The sequence below is a fragment of the Eriocheir sinensis genome, chromosome 22 (genome assembly GCF_024679095.1).
Source record: "Eriocheir sinensis breed Jianghai 21 chromosome 22, ASM2467909v1, whole genome shotgun sequence".
Lineage (NCBI taxonomy): Eukaryota > Metazoa > Arthropoda > Malacostraca > Decapoda > Varunidae > Eriocheir > Eriocheir sinensis.
The window spans coordinates 15,033,637-15,050,130 of NC_066530.1; the positions used below are offsets into that span (position 1 = coordinate 15,033,637).

At 46.8% G+C, this 16,494-nt stretch overlaps 2 protein-coding genes across 2 annotated transcripts; both read right to left on the reverse strand.

Moving 5' to 3' along the window:
• Nucleotides 1-8,266: 8,266 nt before the first annotated feature.
• LOC127002122 (uncharacterized) lies at nucleotides 8,267-10,085 on the reverse strand. Its single transcript, XM_050867708.1, has 2 exons — nucleotides 9,975-10,085; nucleotides 8,267-9,106 (listed from the first exon to the last, which is right to left on the reverse strand). Exons 1-2 carry the CDS (start codon nucleotides 10,080-10,082, stop codon nucleotides 8,720-8,722), a joined length of 495 nt encoding a protein of 164 aa, XP_050723665.1. The 5' UTR covers nucleotides 10,083-10,085; the 3' UTR covers nucleotides 8,267-8,719.
• A 99-nt stretch (nucleotides 10,086-10,184) lies between these two features.
• Nucleotides 10,185-15,196, reverse strand: LOC127002301 (mucin-2-like). Its single transcript, XM_050868115.1, has 3 exons — nucleotides 14,670-15,196; nucleotides 10,558-11,165; nucleotides 10,185-10,266 (listed from the first exon to the last, which is right to left on the reverse strand). The coding sequence occupies exons 1-3, from the start codon at nucleotides 15,096-15,098 to the stop codon at nucleotides 10,185-10,187; spliced, it is 1,119 nt and encodes a 372-aa protein (XP_050724072.1). The 5' UTR covers nucleotides 15,099-15,196.
• Between the last annotated feature and the right edge of the window lie 1,298 nt (nucleotides 15,197-16,494).

Here is a 16,494-nt window from a genome sequence, read left to right on the forward strand (position 1 = left end):
CAATAATAACGCAATATGGTTATCTATGATACTATACGATACCAATTCAGTGTAACATTTCATTAAGCATTAAAAACTGGTCTCATTGACAGTACCGTAAAAACATGTTACCATAAACCTCGGTAACCCAACCCTCATCTCTGCCTCCTCCCCCACCATGTGCAAGGAGGCAGATGAGGGGTGATAGTTAGGTAATGGGAGAGAACCTTTCATGAATTAATCTAGCAAATAAAATCAGCCAAAAACATAAATATCTAGTCATCCCTACCGAAAAGAGAAACAGACATGACGATATTAACTCCTAAAAACGATTCCGTATGACTAATTTTGACCTTAATACCATGACCACTGACCTAATTTGGCGATGATGCAGTAATCCGGGCGGAGTCGCTGAAGGTTCTGGTGATGGTTCTCGCGGGACTGAACGAGGAGGCGAAGCACAGGGGACTCAAGGTATCCTGAGCCACTACCAAGGTGCAGGTGTTTCGTGGCTTGCTGGATGAAACGGTACAGTCTGTCCATGCGTGTGGTGACGAAATTGAGATCTTGGAAAATTTCTCATACCTTGGTGGCAGAGTGCTGAACAACGGCGAGTGCTGTCAAGAGGTCTGACGGGGGATCGGCTTGACCTTTGACCGTTTTGAAATTTCTGACCACATTGACCGTCACGAGCAACTTGACCGTCACGAGCACTTTGACCGTCACTTGACCGCTTTCACCTTCCCTTGATCACTTTGACTTTTCCCTAATCACCTCGGGCACTGTAACATTTCCTGCATCCCTTTTGATCATTTTAACGCAGGTAATTGTCAGTACTCTTAAACACATCATTACACACTACGGCCATTGTGGTATAATAAAAAGGGGGACGGGAAAGAGAGAGGGCAACGCGCAACCTCCGTACATTAAAATAAAAAAATCTTCACCACACACATTTTTCTGGGGCCGCTGAATATCTAAGTAAGTTATCGACGGCGTTAATTGGCTACTTACCTGGGCTGCGGAGGTGAAGCCCGGCGGGAGGCGACGCTCAGGGAAGTTACTGGAAAGGTAAGGAAAGGAAAATTATTAGTGACAAATGACTGATTGGCTGACGAACTGACTGATTAGGATTTTTTTTTTCTTTACATCCCCGCCTATAGCCCAAGCCCGTCATGGCGCAAGAAATTTTATAGTGGCGCCAGTTATGCTTGGCTCTTGCTGCTCCCCGGAGCTCATTCTTGATTCACTGGACGGTTCCTTTTAGAGTCCGGGTTGATGGGTGGTCTTCTGGACAGCATGTGGGTAGTCTTAGGCCACTCGGCGGTGACTGAAAAAGCCTTACTGACTGACTGAATGAATGAATGAATGACTAACAGAATTACTAACTCTCTCTCTCGTCATGCATTCGCCATCCTTAATAAGTTGGGTAACACGGCAAGGCGGAGGAAGAGGCGGGACACACTTCTGCTGCCCTCTTTTCCTGCTGCCGTTGCCGTCCGGCTCTCAGCTCACTTTCGCTTTCCCTCGTTGTCTCTCACTTCTGCACTTATTTACATTCAGACGTATTTCAATTATCACCACGACGAGAATTGACGTTGTTCTGGCACTGGTGTGGTGGGCCTTGGCCACCAATCTGCTTCTGGAGTACACCGGGTTCGGCCCTACAACCCCGCCAGCCGAAGGGCTGCGCGCCGCCGGGCCTGTGGAGGGAGGACCCCCGGCGGGACAGCTCGGGGCCCACAAGGCCTGGGTGATTGCCGACATGCTGGCCGAACAAGAGCGGAGTCAGCTGGCGTTGCAGGACCTAAAAAGACAAAACGCCCTCTTGTCCGTCCTCCTACTTCAGGCCATAGATGAAGCCAGCGTCCTGCACAGGGCGGTGCTGGCTCAAGAAACGGCTTGGAGAGAGAAAGAGCAGCAAAGATTAGCGCTGGAGGAAGAAAACAGCGGCCTGATCAATGACCTTCACTTATCGCGACGCGAAAATAGCGTCCTGCTCAGTGACTTATCTAACGCTGGAAAAATAATTCACAGGCTCCGAAAATTCGTGTCCTTATTCCAGGAAGAAAACCACCACCTGCTTAGTGATCTGTCTAACGCTAGGAATGAAATTGACAGGCACCAAAAAGTCGTGTCTTTCTCCCGGCAAGAAAATAACGACCTTATCAAAGCGCTGGCCATATCCAAGGCTGAAAATAACGATCTTGTCAGAGCGCTGGACATTTCCAAGGATGAAAGTATCGACCTTATCAAAGCGCTGGAAATCTCCAAGGCTGAAAATAACGATCTTGTCAGAGCGCTGGACATTTCCAAGGATGAAAGTATCGACCTTATCAAAGCGCTGGAAATCTCCAAGGTTGAAAATAACGATCTTGTCAGAGCGTTGGACATTTCCAAGGATGAAAATATCGACCTTATCAAAGCGCTGGAAATCTCCATGGCTGAAAATAACGATCTTGTCAGAGCGTTGGACATTTCCAAGGATGAAAATAACGATCTTGTCAGAGCGCTGGACATTTCCAAGGATGAAAATAACGATCTTGTCAGAGCGCTGGACATTTCCAAGGATGAAAATAACGATCTTGTCAGAGCGCTGGACATTTCCAAGGATGAAAATATCGACCTTGTCAAAGAGCTGGCCATCTCCAAGGCTGAAAATAACGATCTTGTCAGAGCGCTGGACATTTCCAAGGATGAAAATATCGACATTGTCAAGGCGCTGGCCATATCCAAGGCTGAAAATAACGATCTTGTCAGAGCGCTGGACATTTCCAAGGATGAAAATATCGACCTTGTCAAAGAGCTGGCCATCTCCAAGGCTGAAAATAACGATCTTGTCAGAGCGCTGGACATTTCCAAGGATGAAAATATCGACCTTGTCAAAGAGCTGGCCATCTCCAAGGCTGAAAATAACGATCTTGTCAGAGCGCTGGACATTTCCAAGGATGAAAATAACGACCTTGTAAAAGCGCTGGACTTCTTCATGGAAGAAAATAACAACCTTGTCAAAGCGCTGGCCATGTCCAAGGAAGAAAATGACGACTTTGTTGAAGCGTTGGCCATCTCCATGGATGAAATTAACGACCTTGTCAAAACACAGGACATCTTCATGGAAAAGAATGACGAACTCGTAAAAGCGCTGGCCATCTTCAAGGCTGAAGATGACGACCTTGTAAAAGCGTTGGCCATCCCCAAGGCTGAAGATGACGAACTTGTACAAGCGCTGGACATCTGCAAGGCTGATGATGACGAACTTGTAAAAGCGCTGGCCATCCCCAAGGCTGAAGATGACGAACTTGTACAAGCGCTGGACATCTGCAAGGCTGATGATGACGAACTTGTAAAAGCGCTGGCCATCCCCAAGGCTGAAGATGACGAACTTGTACAAGCGCTGGACATCCCCAAGGCTGATGATGACGAACTTGTAAAAGCGCTGGCCATCCCCAAGGCTGATGATGACGAACTTGTAAAAGCGCTGGCCATCCCCAAGGCTGATGATGACGAACTTGTAAAAGCGTTGGCCATCTGCAAGGCTGAAGATGACGAACTCGTAAAAGCGCTGGCCATCTGCAAGGCTGAAGATGACGAACTCGTAAATGCGCTGGCCATCTGCAAGGCTGAAGATGACGAACTTGTAACAGCGCTGGATATCTGCAACGCTGATGATGACTATCTTGTCAAAGCGCTGGATATCTGCAAGGCTGAAGATGACGAACTTGTAAAAGCGCTGGATATCTGCAAGGCTGAAGATGACGAACTTGTAACAGCGCTGGACATCTGCAAGGCTGAAGATGACGAACTTGTAACAGCGCTGGATATCTGCAAGGCTGAAGATGACGAACTTGTAACAGCGCTGGACATCTGCAAGGCTGAAGATGACGAACTTGTAACAGCGCTGGATATCTGCAAGGCTGAAGATGACGAACTTGTAACAGCGCTGGATATCTGCAAGGCTGAAGATGACGAACTTGTAAAAGCGCAGTATATCTGCAAGGCTGAAGATGACGAACTTGTAAAAGCGCAGGAAATCTTCAAGGCTGAAGATGACGAACTTGTAAAAGCGTTGGCCATCTGCAAGGCTGAAGATGACGAACTCGTAAAAGCGCTGGCCATCTGCAAGGCTGAAGATGACGAACTCGTAAATGCGCTGGCCATCTGCAAGGCTGAAGATGACGAACTTGTAACAGCGCTGGATATCTGCAAGGCTGAAGATGACGAACTCGTAAATGCGCTGGCCATCTGCAAGGCTGAAGATGGCGAACTTGTAACAGCGCTGGATATCTGCAAGGCTGAAGATGACGAACTTGTAACAGCGCTGGACATCTGCAAGGCTGAAGATGACGAACTTGTAACAGCGCTGGATATCTGCAAGGCTGAAGATGACGAACTTGTAACAGCGCTGGACATCTGCAAGGCTGAAGATGACGAACTTGTAACAGCGCTGGATATCTGCAAGGCTGAAGATGACGAACTTGTAAAAGCGCTGGATATCTGCAAGGCTGAAGATGACGAACTTGTAAAAGCGCTGGATATCTGCAAGGCTGAAGATGACGAACTTGTAAAAGCGCTGGCCATCCCCAAGGCTGAAGATGACGAACTTGTAAAAGCGCTGGCCATCCCCAAGGCTGAAGATGACGAACTTGTAAAAGCGTTGGCCATTTCCATGGATGAAATTAACGACCTTGTCAAAGCGGTGGCCCTCTCCAAGGAAGAAAATGACGAATTTGTCAAAGCGCTGGCCTTCTCCAGTGAAGAAAATGACGACCTTATCAAAGTGCTGGACATCTTCATGGAAGAAAATGACGACCTTGTGAAAGCGCTGGACATCTTCATGGAAGAAAATAACGACCTTGTTAAAGAGCTGGTCATCTCCAACGTTGAAAATGGAGGACATGCCGCCCATGAATCTGTTCTCGTCGTCTCCGAGGAAGTCGGTCCTACAGATGACGAGCCCAATCTTCAAACGTCACTCGTTCCCGTCAAGGAGGCCAAGGATACAGATGACTTGGATTACAGTATTGAGCACGTTCCAGTCGACGGAATCTGTGACACTGACGAGGGCTATCTACAATAATGACCACGATATCCTCTACTGAGCTTGTTCCTGTTGAGGAAGCCACCCCTCCCCCTCCCCATCCTTCCCCCTCCCCATCATTCCCCCCGGCGTATCTCCCCTATCGTCGGCCTCCCCATCCTCATCCTTTCCCTCCTCATCCTTCCCCCCGACGTAACTCCCCTATCGTCGGCCTCCCCATCCTCATCCTTCGTTCTCCCCATCCTTAACTCCCCTATCGTCGGCCTCCCCCCACCCCCCCCCTCCCAGGCTTCCTCAACCCTGGCAGGTTCTCTCGGTCACCGCCGGTTCTTCGGGCCAAAGGTCTGGTACAATTTATCTTCGAGCCCGGAACATCTTGCACCAAACCGCGCTGTATTTCTCACGTTTCTTAAAACCTTTCTATCTATCAGTAAATTTATCCTAAAGGTACTGTAGTATTTCCATTTGAAACTGGCCGGTGGGGTGTAGGCCTATGTGGGTCAGCACCGCCCCACATGTCTGCCACACACTCTCAAGACTTCTCGCTTCCTCTCATATGTCAGCTACTTAATACCTTTCAATTAATTTAATTAAATGGCTGGATAATCTAATATGGTCATAGTGTTGAGATTGTGTCGTTTTTAGGATAATAACAAAGATGATGCATAAATACTGCGACACTGGACAACGTTGGGAGAGAGAGAGAGAGAGAGAGAGAGAGAGAGAGAGAGAGAGAGAGAGAGAGAGAGAGAGAGAGAGAGAGAGAGAGCAAAACAACACACATTGACGTAGGAATATAACATGCGTAGGTGCTTAAGTTCTTGCGTTCGTCTCAGGTGTAAGCGAAGATAAGGGTTACCTGAATTACCTGAGGATTTATTAGCTCAACACCTGGTCGTGGGGGAAAGGCTCACGTGCCCTTTTCTTTATCTTATCTGTATTTATTAGTGTTCGACAGCCGATCATTAAGGAAGGGTTTTATAAGGGATTGGAGATGGAATGTCACCCACTTCTGTTTTGTTCGTTTCCTGTTTGTGACGTGTTCTGGGGATTGTTTTTCTATGTGTGTGTTTTTTGTTTTTGGTTTTCGATATGATTTGTTTTGTTGCTGTTGGATATTGTTGTTTCTGTTATTGTTAGTTTTTTTTTTTTCTTCGTCTTCTTATTTTTCTTGTTCTTGCTCTTGTTCTTCTTGTTCTTGTTCTTCATTTTGTTATCCATATTATTATTATTATTATTATTATTATTATTATTATTATTATTATTATTATTATTATTATTATTATTATTATTATTATTATTATTATTATTATTATTATTATTATTATTATTATTATTATTATTATTATTATTATTATTGTTGTTGTTGTTGTTGTTGTTGTTGTTGTTGTTGTTGTTGTTGTTGTTGTTGTTGTTGTTATTGTTGTTGTTGCGTAAGGCACTGGTATGTTGGTATTAACTATAGAGGCATGTGGAATCTATGGTGTTTAAGGTGACTTACGGCTGTTGTTGTTGTTGTTGTTGTTGGTGGTGGTGGTGGTGGTGGTATTTAAAATCGTTTTTGTTGTTGTTGTTGTTGTTGTTGTTGTTGTTGGTGGTGGTGGTGGTGGTGGTATTTAAAATCGTTTTTGTTGTTGTTGTTGTTGTTGTTGTTGTTTTGCTGAACTGACTTTCTACTCATTTGACCGGCTTATTATATTGAGGTATTTTTGCTGTCTACTTTATTTAGCTTCTGTTAAACATAGATACTTGAATGCGAATAAATAAACACACACACACACACACACACACACACACACACACACACACACACACACACACACACACACACACCACATCATTAATAGCATAAATGAATATTCTTTAAAAAAAATTACAATGATCCGCATGATTTTGTAAACCTAAACATTTCTACAGTTTGTACATGGCTCTAATACATATAAATCTTTGCATCCTTTAATAGTATGTGTTTCTGAATAAAAAAAATAGTTAGGAGCAGCGAGTAGTGGGCTTTTTTATTATTATTTCCTTTTTTGTGCCCTTGAGCTGTCTCCTTTGTTGTAAAAAAAAATAGTGTACCGTTTCATGTACTGTCTTGTACGTGTGGGAAAATGTATGATGCTAAAAATATGTTTGTTATTCTAGTATTTTTACTCATGGTAGTTATTTAGTCTATATAATGTTTGATATGTAAGTTTCTCAGGACGCACATCAGTCTTCTTCCTTCAAAAGGATTCACAGCAGTCCACCTTCAAACTAATTAATTTTCTTCGTTTCCTCGAGTTTACACGTCAAACACAATATACGACTTTGTAACCAGTGTCTTCAGGAAGGTTAACTTCTTCTAAAACTCACGATATTCTACTCATATTGAAGTGGCATTTTCCAAAGTACATGACATTTAACCAAGACATGACATTTACCAAGTACATTTTCCAAGTACATTTACCAAGTACATTTTCCAAGTACATTTTCCAAGTACACTGTTTTTGTCTTGTTTGTTGAAAGTTAGGAACATCGTGTTGGTGGTGTCATTCCTACGTGTTAATGACTGATTCAGGAGTTTTAAGTTGTTGTTTTTTTTAGTTTCTATTCTCACACATTTTTCCAACGGTGTCACACATGTGTTTTTGTGACTAATTCCCCATACGGTCGTTTTTATCGGTGGCAATCTTACGTAGCAATAACTGTTTAGGTGACATTTTCTTAAGCAGTCGTTTTTTCCATTTAATATGAACACTCTCGTAAAGAATCGGGAACCTCAAACTTTTTTTTTTTTTTTTTTTTTTTTTTTCGTTTGCCGTGAATCCTCTAGTTGGAAAGGAGGAATATGGAAGCCTTACTAAACTTGGCTTCTTTTGTCTTCAAGTCCATGTTTCTTTCACTTCATATGCATCCTGTTTTTGGCAGCGTGGTATATATGTCAGTCGTGCTACTCGTTCTGCTGGCTTCGAACATGCATGGCTTGTTTTCTTGTTTTCTGCAAGTGATAGGAGTCTTTAGGTTCAGCATAAGAAGGTCGGCATGCTCAGACGCGTCCTCCTCTCACATCACCTATTTCCAGAGGCCGAAGAGGAGATCAATCCGGTTCTCATGAGTGTCTTGTAAGGTTCACGGTACAAAAGAAGGGTCAACCACCCCCAGGTCCCAAAAAAACCACCCATGGAATGCCCACGGTATATGCTCAACGCGTCCTCCTCTTACATCAACGAAGAGGAGATCAATCAGGTTCTCATGGGTGTCTTTTTAGGTTCACGGTACAAAAGAAGGGTCAAACTACCACCAGGGTCACAAAACTACCCATGGAAATGCCCACGGTATGCTCAGACGCGTCCTCCTCTCACATCACCTATTTCCAGAAGCCGAAGAGGAGATCAATCCGGTTCTCATGGGTGTCTTTTTAGGTTCACGGTACAAAAGAAGGGTCAAACTACCACCAGGGTCACAAAACTACCCATGGGAATGCCCACGGTATGCTCAGACGCGTCCTCCTCTTACATCAACTATCTCCAGAGGCCGAAGAGGAGATCAATCAGGTTCTCATGGGTGTCTTTTTAGGTTCACGGTACAAAAGAAGGGTCAAACTACCACCAGGGTCACAAAACTACCTATAGAAATGACCACAACTCTTACGAAAGCCTCATCAAATATATGTGCTGGGGCATTGAATTGTGTGAGAATATAACCTTTCTAAGTATCACATTATCGGCGCCACTCGTATATGTTATTATCTGCCCAGGGAGCGTCTCGCCAGAGGGCATTGGTAGGCTCCTGGGGTCTCTGCATGTCATTCCCCCAGGAGTCGAAGCCTTGGGAGATGCTATAGACATCCCCAGGGTCGTGGCGGACTGGCTGGGCGTCGAGGGTGATGTAGTGCCGTTGGGGTGTTGGGTTGTGGTTGCCTGCGTCCCACCTCCCTCCGCCGGGCTCTCCACCGTACTCCCAGCTGACGGACCGAGGCTTCCTGTCGTTGCTAAGTGAGGTATGCCGTAGTATTGGCCTCGGGATGAGCTCCGACGTGGGTATTACTTGAGGCAAAGGTGTGCGAGGGAATTTCATAGGAGCTGCGCGTGGTGTGTAAGGGACAACCTGGAGGAGTGAGGAAAACTGGTTAGAGAAAGAAAAGGGTTGTGATTGCTTTATGAATAGACGTGCCAGTAGTGTTGGTGCAGGACTAGCAACTCTATGTGACAACCTGGAAATGAGGAAAAACTGGGTGCCAAAAGAAAAAGGGTTGTGATTGCTTTCTGAACACACGTGAAGGAGGTGTTGGCATAGGAGGATTACCAACTCTCACAACAGCGTTTTTTGAGGCTTAGGACACTAGAGTAACCATGTCGCTACGGGAAAAGAAAAGGGATGTGATTGCTTTCTGAACACACGTAAAGGAAGTGTTGGCATAGGAGGATTACCAACTCTCACAACAGCGGCTTTTGAGGCTCAGAACACTAGAGTAATCCTGTCGCTACCGGAATAGTGATAACGATAAGAAGAGGAAAGGTTGTTATTATTGATGAAATGACTAGGTGGCTTTCATGAATGGTACGGAAGATCTTTAGACACCTCAAAAAACATGAACCTCAAAACATGAATGGTACGGAAGATCTTTAGACAACTCAAAAAACATGAACCTCAAAATCATATCGTTACGGAAACACTGACTACTGAAAAGGGAAAGTTTGTTATTATTGACGAACTGACTGACTGGCTTCTGTGAATATTACGGAAAATCTTTATATACACTCCAAAAAAACATGGACCACAAAGTCTTTAGGAGTAAGTGAAGTAAAAACAAACTCTGCCGTAGATCTTCCTCTTGAAAACTGAGGGAATGTAAGTAAAGTTTCTAATTGATGAAAAATGACTGACTTCATGAATGCTACGAAGGATTTTGCTACACTCCAAAAGCCATGAACCTCAAAGTCTTCAAGAGGAACCAAAGTACAGAAGAACTCACTCTGACGTAGATCCTCCTCTTCCTCTTGAAAATCAGCATGAGGAAGCAAGTGAAGAGGACGAGGAGGAGGAGGAAGGAGGAGAGAAGGACGACGATGAACTCAAACATGGACAGGCCAAAGATGCTGTTGTTACGTCAGGAAAGGGTCACCACTGAGTCACCGTCAGGAAGGTCACCACTGAGTCATCGTCCTCTGTAGGTCAATAGTCATCACTTGTAGTCGTGGGGGGTCAAGAGGTCGTGTCTCTGGTGGTGTCGATAGTCGTGGTGGGGTGCTAAGGTTGTGGTGGTGCTAGTTGTGGTGGTGAGAGGAGTTGTGTCTGTGGTGGTGGTGGATGGTGGGGGTGTAGGGTGTTGTGGTGGTGGGTGGTGGTTGTGGGTGGTGGTTGTGGTGGGTGTGGTGGTGGTAGTGTGTGTGTGTGGTGGTGGTGGGTGGAGTGGTGGTGGTGGTAGGTGGGTGGTAGTGGTGGTGGTGGTGGGTGGTGGGTAGTGGTGGTAGGTGGTGAGTAGTGTGGGTGGTGGTGGTGGTGGTAGTAGTGGTGGGTGGTGGTGGGTAGTGGTAGTGGTGGTGGGTGGAGTAGTAGAAGTGGTGGTGGGTGTAGGAGTAGTGGTGGTGGTGGGTGGAGTAGTAGAAGTGGTGGTGGGTGGAGTAGTAGTCGTGGTGGTGGGTGGAGTAGTAGAAGTGGTGGTGGGTGGAGTAGTAGAAGTGGTGGTGGGTGGAGTAGTAGAAGTGGTGGTGGGTGGAGTAGTAGAAGTGGTGGTGGGTGGAGTAGTAGTGGTGGTGGTGGGTGGAGTAGTAGAAGTGGTGGTGGGTGGAGTAGTAGAAGTGGTGGTGGGTGGAGTAGTAGAAGTGGTGGTGGTGGTGGGTGGAGTAGTAGAAGTGGTGGTGGGTGGAGTAGTAGAAGTGGTGGTGGGTGGAGTAGTAGAAGTGGTGGTGGGTGGAGTAGTAGAAGTGGTGGTGGGTGGAGTAGTAGAAGTGGTGGTGGGTGGAGTAGTAGAAGTGGTGGTGGGTGGAGTAGTAGAAGTGGTGGTGGGTGGAGTAGTAGAAGTGGTGGTAGGTGTAGGAGTAGTCGTGGTGGTGGTGGCGGCGGCGGTCGTCTTCACGAAGTCCCCCGGGAACGCCTCCACGTACTCGATTCCTACAGACGCTCCGGCCTTGACGGAAGTCGCGCAGAGCTTGACAGTCTCCTCCTGTAGTGGCGAGAGGAACAGTGTTAGAGCCGAGGGCGATGTGTGTGTGTGTGTGTGTGTGTGTGTGTATATATGTGTGTGTGTGTGTGTGTGTGTGTATATATATGTGTGTGTGTGTGTGTGTGTGTATATATGTGTGTGTGTGTGTGTGTGTGTGTGTGTGTGTGTGCATACGTCAACGGTCACGCCAAGGCGTCACTCACATCGGTCCACGCCGGGCAGTCGTTGACGCGGCGTATCTCCCTCCAGCCTCTCCCGTTGCCCTTGCAAAGCTCCTCGGGCAGAGCCCCGTCACGGCCGTCACAGGAACTGAAGGTCAGCTCCTGCTCGCTGTCGGAGCACCACACGGACGCGTATATGGTGATGGACGGCGCGTCTGCCGTCATCACCGTCACGCAGCTGTGCTTGGTTACGTCAAAGAGGAAGGCGCCGCCACTGTCCGCGCCGCCCCGCGGCTCATCGATGCCGTACGTCGGGTCCAAGTCAGAGTACTGCAGCACCTGCAGGCCTCCGTCAGACACCGCCGTCAGGTTGTTGTGGTCGTAGCGCTGCCCTGCCGCCAGGCCGGCCCAGCACGGCAGCAGCACCAGCAGCAAGGCGGTGCTCTTCATACTGTTTGGCCACGTCTCGGGTTCTCGTGTTGCTGGCAAGGCAACGATCACACCGTCCGTGTGTCGGCCAGGGTGAGGTGGCTCGTGTCCACCTGCCGCGGCGTCACCTCGCTGAGTGGCCGCTGATACTTGCACACTCGTCGGCCGAGATAGCTGAGGATTTGTCGACTCAAGGATTTCATAAGATTTCCCTAGGAATGGCTGCGTCGCATTACTCTTGTGTTTTACGGCGTACCTGTGTGCGTGGGAGGGTGGCGAGGGAGAGTCCAAGAAAATGTTATCTGTTGTTACTTACACAGCCTCTTAAGCCTGTGGCATCTGTACTCGTTGGTTCTGACCTTCATATCTGCAGCTGAAATTGGAGTTGTTTATTGTCTTACATCATTACAACAGTTATCTCTTACTTGATATCCATAAACGTAGCCTATTTTTTTCCTAAGTGTGTACACGTTCCTTGCTTACGCTTATTTTTTTCCCGTTTATGAAAAATACTCATGAATCATGAATTTATGATTTATATAATTCTCCTAAATTACATACTTAAGCTGAGAGAGAGAGAGAGAGAGAGAGAGAGAGAGAGAGAGATTGATTACTTGAGTCTATGGTTACACAAAATCTACAATATATTCATGCATAATAAGCGTCATTAAGAAATACAAATGGTTCGCTACACCCACCTCAATAAAACTCCATGCGAGGTCGTCCCCCTTCTACTAAACACCCAACGCACAGGAACTGGTCTCATACACAGGTCTGTTATCTCGCGAGTCGCAGACGAGACCCAAAACGAGTTACATAGGACCATGCAGAAGCGGCGCCTCAGTCACGCTCGTTCTCTCGTGACTCGTGAGGTTCTCTTTGCCTGCTAGTGTGTGTGTGTGTGTGATGGATGATGGAAAGGGTTGTAGTACTGGTGGTTGTTATAGGTGGTGGTTGTTGTTGTAGTGGCTGTGTCTGTGTTGTTACTGGTCGTTTTTTTTTTATTGTTTGTTTATTTTTACAGCAAGGGAGGCAGCTAAAAGGTATATAACAAAAGCCGCTAGAAAAAGCCCGCTATACGATGCCCCGAACTAGTGAAAAGAACAGGAGGTCAGAGGAGAGATCAATTTCGGGTGGAAGAGGTCAATTTCGGGTCGGTGTTGTGATTGTGAAAGTTAGAATAGTAGCAGCAGCAGTAGTAGTAGTAGTAGTAGTAGTAGTAGGAGGAGGAGGAGGAGAGGTCAATTTCGGGTGGAAGAGGTCAATTTCGGGTCGGTGTTGTGAGAGTGATAGTAAGAATAGTAGTAGTAGTAGTAGTAGTAGTAGTAATAGTAGTAGTAGTCACTGGCTTACTGGTCAAACTTCCTGCTGCCGTTTGCGATCTTGGGCTCGAGAAAGAAAAGTAAAATAAAACAAACCAAAACGTACATTTGAGCCACAATAAAGCACATGGGAATCCAAGCCTTCAATATTAACCCTTCACCGTTCTTATAAAGCATCTAGTGACTGGTGTATTCTCTCTATGTACTTACGCAACACATATATATTCCAACCTATAACAGCTTACCCTCCATCACACACTCTCACTCGTGGCCAAGACTGAGGATTTGCTGCGCGATGTGTCACCTGGAGGAATCAAAATATGCGAGGTAGTCAGACTTTTTATAGCGTGGGAGGAAACTCAAGGGCAAAAAGGCAGAAAGAGCAGCATAGTATCCCTCTAATACGCTGCTCCGGCGAAAGAAAACGGAACGAGAGGCCGGAAGAGAGGTCATTTTCGGGGGAAGTGGCGTCTAGTTGCCTCACAAATATATGCCAGGGTTATCATATGTCTCGCTTGTTTTGTTTTTTGTTGATTTTCTTGTTGTTGGTGATCTTGATGTAAAAATGGTGGTGTTCATGTTTTATTCAGCCCTATTTGTAACACACACACACACACACACACACACACACACACACACATTCACACACACTAGGGTAACGGAATCTCAAGGAATACAATTAAAATTCATCAGTCAGTATATATTATCAATTTAGAATGTTTATTTGTAAACTTTTAAGATCCCAAATTAGTGCCTCATTAAAATCACATTACTGCGCAAGCTAAATAAGAGAAGTAAGAAGAAAATGAAAAACAGGAATAAGAACGCACAGTATCAGTTTACTTATGCCTCCTTTGTATATTATAACTTCACTTCACTCTCCTCAAATCTAAATTACGGAACTCCTTCAAAAAATATCAGTGAAAATAAAGAGGACATTCTAGCAAATTTAAAACAGCTCGAACAATTAACTCTACTTCTCGAATTGACATAGTTTATCTTCCTTTGCTTCCTCTCATTACTTTTCGAAGCATCAGCAGTGGTCGTGGTGCTTGTGTGTGGTGGTGGCAGGTTTAGTTGTAGTGGTCTTGGGCGTGGTGGTCGTAGTGGTAGGAGCAGGTGTAGTAGTGGTAGTGGTTGTTGGAGTAGTAGTAGTCGTAGTAGGCGTTGTGGTCGTGGTGGTAGGAGTGGTAGTAGTCGTGGTGGTGGTGGTGGCGGCGGCGGTCGTCTTCACGAAGTCCCCCGGGAACGCCTCCACGTATTCGATTCCTACAGACGCTCCGGCCTTGACGGAAGTCGCGCAGAGCTTGACAGCCTCCTCCTGTAGTGGCGAGAGGAACAGTGTTAGAGCCGAGGGCGATGTGTGTGTGTGTGTGTGTGTGTGTTTGTGTTTGTGTTTGTGTGTGTGTGTGTATGTGTATGTGTATGTGTATGTGTAAGTGTCTGTGTGTGTGTGTGTGTGTGTGTGTATGCGTGTGCGTGTGCGTGTGTATGTGTATGTGTGTGTGTGTGTGTGTGTGTGTGTGTGTGTGTGTGTGTGTGTGTGTGTGTGTGTGTGCATACGTCCACGGTCACGCCAAGGCGTCACTCACAGTCGTCCACGCCGGGCAGTCGTTGACGCGGCGTATCTCCCTCCAGCCTCTCCCGTTGCCCTTGCAAAGCTCCTCGGGCAGAGCCCCGTTACGGCCGTCACAGGAACTGAAGGTCAGCTCCTGTTCGCTGTCGGAGCACCACACGGACGCGTATATGGTGATGGACGGCGCGTCTGCCGTCATCACCGTCACGCAGCTGTGCTTGGTTACGTCAAAGAGGAAGGCGCCGCCACTCTCCGCGCCGCCCCGCGGCTCATCGATGCCGTACGTCGGGTCCAAGTCAGAGTACTGCAGCACCTGCAGGCCTCCGTCAGACACCGCCGTCAGGTTGTTGTGGTCGTAGCGCTGCCCTGCCGCCAGGCCGGCCCAGCACGGCAGCAGCACCAGCATTATGGCGGCGCCCCTCATCCTCTTCCAACACAGGATCATAAACACCGGGAGACGAGGCGGCAGCGAGGGCCAGGAGACTCGCGTCCATTGGGTGACTGTCGCAAGGAGAACTGCTTATATACGCCCCGCGAGGCCTTACGGTGCTGATAGCCGGGCTTGTGGCGTTGGGGAGGGGGGGGCGGCGCTACATGGCTGGGCTAATGTGAAGTTCTAAGAATTTGTATTTCTTCTCGTTTGTGGTCCTGGCGGCTTCATTCTCTTCCGTGTGGTCGTGTTTCGCACACTTGTTTCGCCCAAATTGGATACGCGGTTTTGGTCCACCACCGCCATCACCGATATCTCTTTCCCGTCCTCCATTTACCTTCACATTCTTTTTCATGCCTTTTCGTTTCTCTTCCCCCCTCTGTTTTCTTTTCACTCCTCTCCATTCCATTTTTTCCTCTTCCATTATTTTCTCTATCGTTCTTTTTCTCCCTTTCTTCTTTCGCGCTGTGCTTTGCCTTTCTTCTTCCTATTTCTCTCAATACACAGAAGGCAGAGCTACCCATTCTCTTCTCTTTCTCCCCTCCTCTTCCCTCCCTTCCATCAACCACCCATTCTCTCTCTTCTTTCTTCTCCTTTCCTTTTCCCTTCCTTCCCTCACCCACCCACAGTAACAGAAATGAAAAAGAAAAGGAACAACCCAAAGCGGACTCAATAGTATCACAACCACCACCACCACAACCACCACCACTACCACAATCACCACCACCACCACTACCACCAACAACACCAAACAACAGACACCAACGTAACGCCACACTCAGTCAGTCAGTTGTGGTCCCGGGATATGCCTTTGCCTAACCTAACCTAACCTAACTTAACCTAACTAACAAACAAACAACACCAACAGAGGAAATGATAGAAACACCAGCACCACCATTACCATCACCACCACCACCACCAACAACAACAACAACAACTACAACATCGCCAACTAGTAACAGAATCAAACCCAACATAAACCAGCATGGCGTAAACGACAAAGCCCCTTTTTATGAATCTTAAGCCTCGGATTACATGTTCCCTTCCATTCCCTCGGCTTCGTCAGGCTTTGTAGAGTTCCCTTAATATAACCCCCCCCCCCTGCTCCCCCCCTCCTTCCTCGCCCCTCCTTCCCCTCCCCCCCTCCACTTGGTTGTAACATAAGATTAAGCGAGAAAGTGCATGTTTATCACTCTGCCGAAGAGATAAGGAGTGTAGCAGCAGTAGTAGTAGTAAAAGTAGTTGTAGTAGTAGTAGTAGTAGTAGTAGTAGTAGTCTCTTTTCTGTGTGTCTTGTCTCTTTCTTAAGTCTGCTTAGTAAGGAAGCATTTATGAATTTACAGAGTGCATATATGTAGTGACTGTTTGGGTTATAGTTAGGTAGGGTCTCTTCAAGCACACGACAGCCAGCG

Coding starts and splice junctions, on each gene's coding strand:
- LOC127002122 (XM_050867708.1), bottom strand. CDS start 10,082: ATGTTTGAGTTCATCGTCGTCCTTCTCTCCTCCTTCCTCCTCCTCCTC. Junction 9,107..9,974: donor AGAGGAGGATCTACGTCAGA/GTGAGTTCTTCT, acceptor TCACTCCTCCAG/GTTGTCCCTTACACACCACG.
- LOC127002301 (XM_050868115.1), bottom strand. CDS start 15,098: ATGATCCTGTGTTGGAAGAGGATGAGGGGCGCCGCCATAATGCTGGTG. Junction 11,166..14,669: donor ACTGCCCGGCGTGGACGACT/GTGAGTGACGCC, acceptor TCGCCACTACAG/GAGGAGACTGTCAAGCTCTG. Junction 10,267..10,557: donor CCTACACCCACCACCACTTC/TACTACTCCACC, acceptor CACCACAACTAG/CACCACCACAACCTTAGCAC.